The sequence below is a fragment of the Halyomorpha halys genome, unplaced genomic scaffold, assembly GCF_000696795.3.
Source record: "Halyomorpha halys isolate HHAL.00 unplaced genomic scaffold, Hhal_1.1 Scaffold42.1, whole genome shotgun sequence".
Lineage (NCBI taxonomy): Eukaryota > Metazoa > Arthropoda > Insecta > Hemiptera > Pentatomidae > Halyomorpha > Halyomorpha halys.
The window spans coordinates 813,909-817,195 of NW_027114384.1; the positions used below are offsets into that span (position 1 = coordinate 813,909).

The 3,287-nt window shown below is 31.9% G+C and overlaps 1 protein-coding gene across 1 annotated transcript in view; it reads left to right on the forward strand.

The window, feature by feature from the left end:
• Positions 1–1,231, forward strand: part of LOC106688425 (zinc finger SWIM domain-containing protein 7 homolog) — a 4,454-nt gene extending 3,223 nt beyond the window's left edge. The window contains exon 4 of the mRNA XM_014432872.3: positions 1,060–1,231. Coding sequence (XP_014288358.2) covers positions 1,060–1,092 — 33 coding nt within the window. The 3' untranslated portion in view covers positions 1,093–1,231. The remainder of the gene's footprint in view (positions 1–1,059) is intronic.
• Positions 1,232–3,287: the final 2,056 nt, after the last annotated feature.

Sequence of the window (3,287 nt, forward strand, 5' to 3'; positions counted from 1 at the left end):
TTTTTATATTTTATATTGTATTCTTATTTTTGATCAAGTTCACTCCATGTGAATTCATTAGCTCATTATTCTTAATTTATTAATTTGAAATTCGTGTCATTATTATTCACTTCATAAGTTCTTTCATTCATTTTTTTATTGTTTTACTTTATTTTAGTATTTTGTGTATTTTTAATTGAATAATTAGTTTTATCGCTAGTAATTAATTCATATTGTTCTGTTCTAGCTGATAAATCATAGTAGCCTCCACAACACACTAATAATCAAAAATGTAACTAACTCATATTTCATTTATGTTTATCATTTCTGTATATTATTCTGGCACCGACCGATAGATTTTGTCATCTGGAATATTGGATGTAATTTTCTAAATAAATATATATATTCCAGGGACAATGCTGCAAGGCAACTTATTAGGGATGGGAAGAGAAATCTAAACTTTCCTTACAATTTTTGTTCTACATTTCCCAACTTACTTACGGGAATTTTTCTTAGAACTTTGATTTTTCCTATACATTTTTGGAAAACTTGCCTTTTTAACTAAGGAATTTTATCCACCTTTTTTTATTTAACTCAGTCTGGTGGATGAAACGGACTTAATTGTACAAAAATGACTTGACTTGACAATCAGATGACATTCTGGAGCCAATCACCGAATGTGTTTAAAAGAGATTTAAATCCTGAAGTGTGTAGATAAAATGGATTTAATTTTTTTTTAAAACCATTAATTGTTAATGAATGGAATATGGTCCGGGTGCGGTAAAAAAAACTCAAATAGCAAATGGGTATACTATTTTTATTGAGTCAACGTTTCTCCCCACGTTGCAGGGCTGTTTTGACGGAAGTCAGTCAGAGTGACTCTGTAGTCACTCCGTCAAAACAGCCCTGACGAAGCCCTGCAACGTGGGGTGAAATGTAGGCTCAATAAAAATAGTGTACCCATTTACTATTTGAGTTTTTTTGACCGTACCCGCACCATATTCCATTCATTAATACACACGGTCAATCAACAATCTTCCATTAATTGTTAAATTTTCTTTCATAAGTATCCTTTTTCAGGAATTTTTTTTTCAAGAAATGATTGATGAATAATCTTTCATTGAGTGATGAATGGCAAAGTAAAGAAATATGAAAATTGATATAAAATTTGCTCTCTACTTATTAATCAGAAGAGAAAGAATATTCGCCAACTATAGTCAGATAAAGAATAAAATACAAAATTGACCGGCACTGAACAGGGTATCCAGACTTTTGGTGTATTGCGTGCTGAAACTGTGAGTAAAAGAGGAAGAAGATTTTGGTTTATTAACTTGAGTAATACCAAACCTATATTAGAGTTTAAATTTTAGCAGTTAGTTTCAACTATGCTATATTTGAAACTAATAGCTAAAGTTGCCATGGATACGACCCTTATTCATGAATGAACCATTGATAATTAAATATCGTATCCATGGCAACTTTAGCTATCAGTTTCAACTATAGATAATTTTTGCCCATCTCTGACCAAAATCTAAGGCCATGTCCTAACTGGACAATGGTAGCACGAATGGTACACATGGATGGTCACTTAATGTAGTTTTTTATTTATTTATTTAATACTAGATCGGCCTGGTTGGCCTTACATGGTTAATGTAAGAGGTACATTTTTTTTTAAACAATTGATTATGAGGGTCATACAAAAGACTCCCCTAACTATATACAATGTTATAAATAAAAAAAATAAATAGATTAAAATAATAATTCTTAATAAAAGATAAAAGTAAAGTTAATAACAAAAACAATGACATTTAGGGATTTAACAAAATAAAGAAAAGACTTCTAATGGGTTAAAAAAGAAAGCTAATTTAAGAAAAAGATGAAGAGAAAAAAAAATTAAAATAAAATAGAATTTTAGATTGACAATAAAAGAACTGATAGAGAGAAAAGAGAAATACTTTATTCATCTATGCTGCCTAAATACATTAGGTTGCTATCTCATACAGCATACTTATCAATCCGTAATCGGACATATTTACATTACATATTCATGGTATAATCATAAAAAAAGATATACAATAATAGGATATAATAAACAATTTTTTTTCACCACTACAGTTTCCTTTTACAATCCATTTCGGTCTGTACAACCAATACAAATGTTTCACTCACTCCCATTTTTCCCTCTCATTTCTGCTCAATTATTCAATTCACCCTATCAACAAATTCGATCTCCGGAATTCACCCTCCTAGATCCTCTTCAGTGACCCGCTAAAAAAATTCAATATAAGACGGTAATGTGAGATCAGATCATCATTCATAGTCACAGCAGTAGATCAGTCTATCAAGAACAAACAACTAGATACATTTTACAAGAATAAGAATAACATATAGATAAAGAGGAAAATATAATAAAAAAAAAACCGGTTACAGGAAATACTTGAATTTTATATTATAACTTATAACAGGATGTCCTGCAGCAGCCTGGGCTTCCGTTTTTCAGGTTGTGGTTGGGTTTCCCAAGTTGTAGGTCACTGCTCCTTTAACTGTCGGCAACTGGGAGTAGAACTTCATGAACCTTTTTCTAATGTAATCCTCTATTGAATCTATTTTTAATTCCAGATGCAATTGGCTGTTTCTTACAAACCAAGGAGCATCCACTACAATTCTTATGACTTTATTTACAGATCTTCTAATGGTCAGTTATTAATTCTCTGGTTTTGATAATATTTACTATCAATGCAATTGATTGCACATTGTTTAATATGCCATCAAATATGATAATGGCAACACGCAATTTTCGAGTAATTTTATTTTTTTAAAGTTTAAATTGTGACACTTGACAGACCAAGCTGCAAGAAACACTACCATGGAGTTCCAGAAATTGTGTTGTAACGAACGGACCATTGGTCGATGGTTTAAAAACTTTTGACTGGTGATAAGTATTTGGATAACCAACACAGAGGAATTCCTTGACTAGCTATCGTCGACGATGAACTTAAGCTTACTAAGGGAGAAAACCCTTAGCAAACAGTTAAAGGACTTGCAGCAGAACTGAATACAAGTGTATCGGTAGTAAACACTTAAAGATCATTGGTAAAGATAGATCTATGGGTACTTCGTGTACTTAATGAGTGGCAGCGGCTGAAGTGTTGACACCTACGGTTCACTGCTAACTAGACGAAGAAGTGAACCTTTTATCGAAATGGTAATCACGTATTGAGGTGTAGATAGTTGACCGTAGATTAATGCTTGAAGAAGTTTGTCGGGGGGTGCGGTCAGCAAAGAACAACATAAATAAACAAAACCAT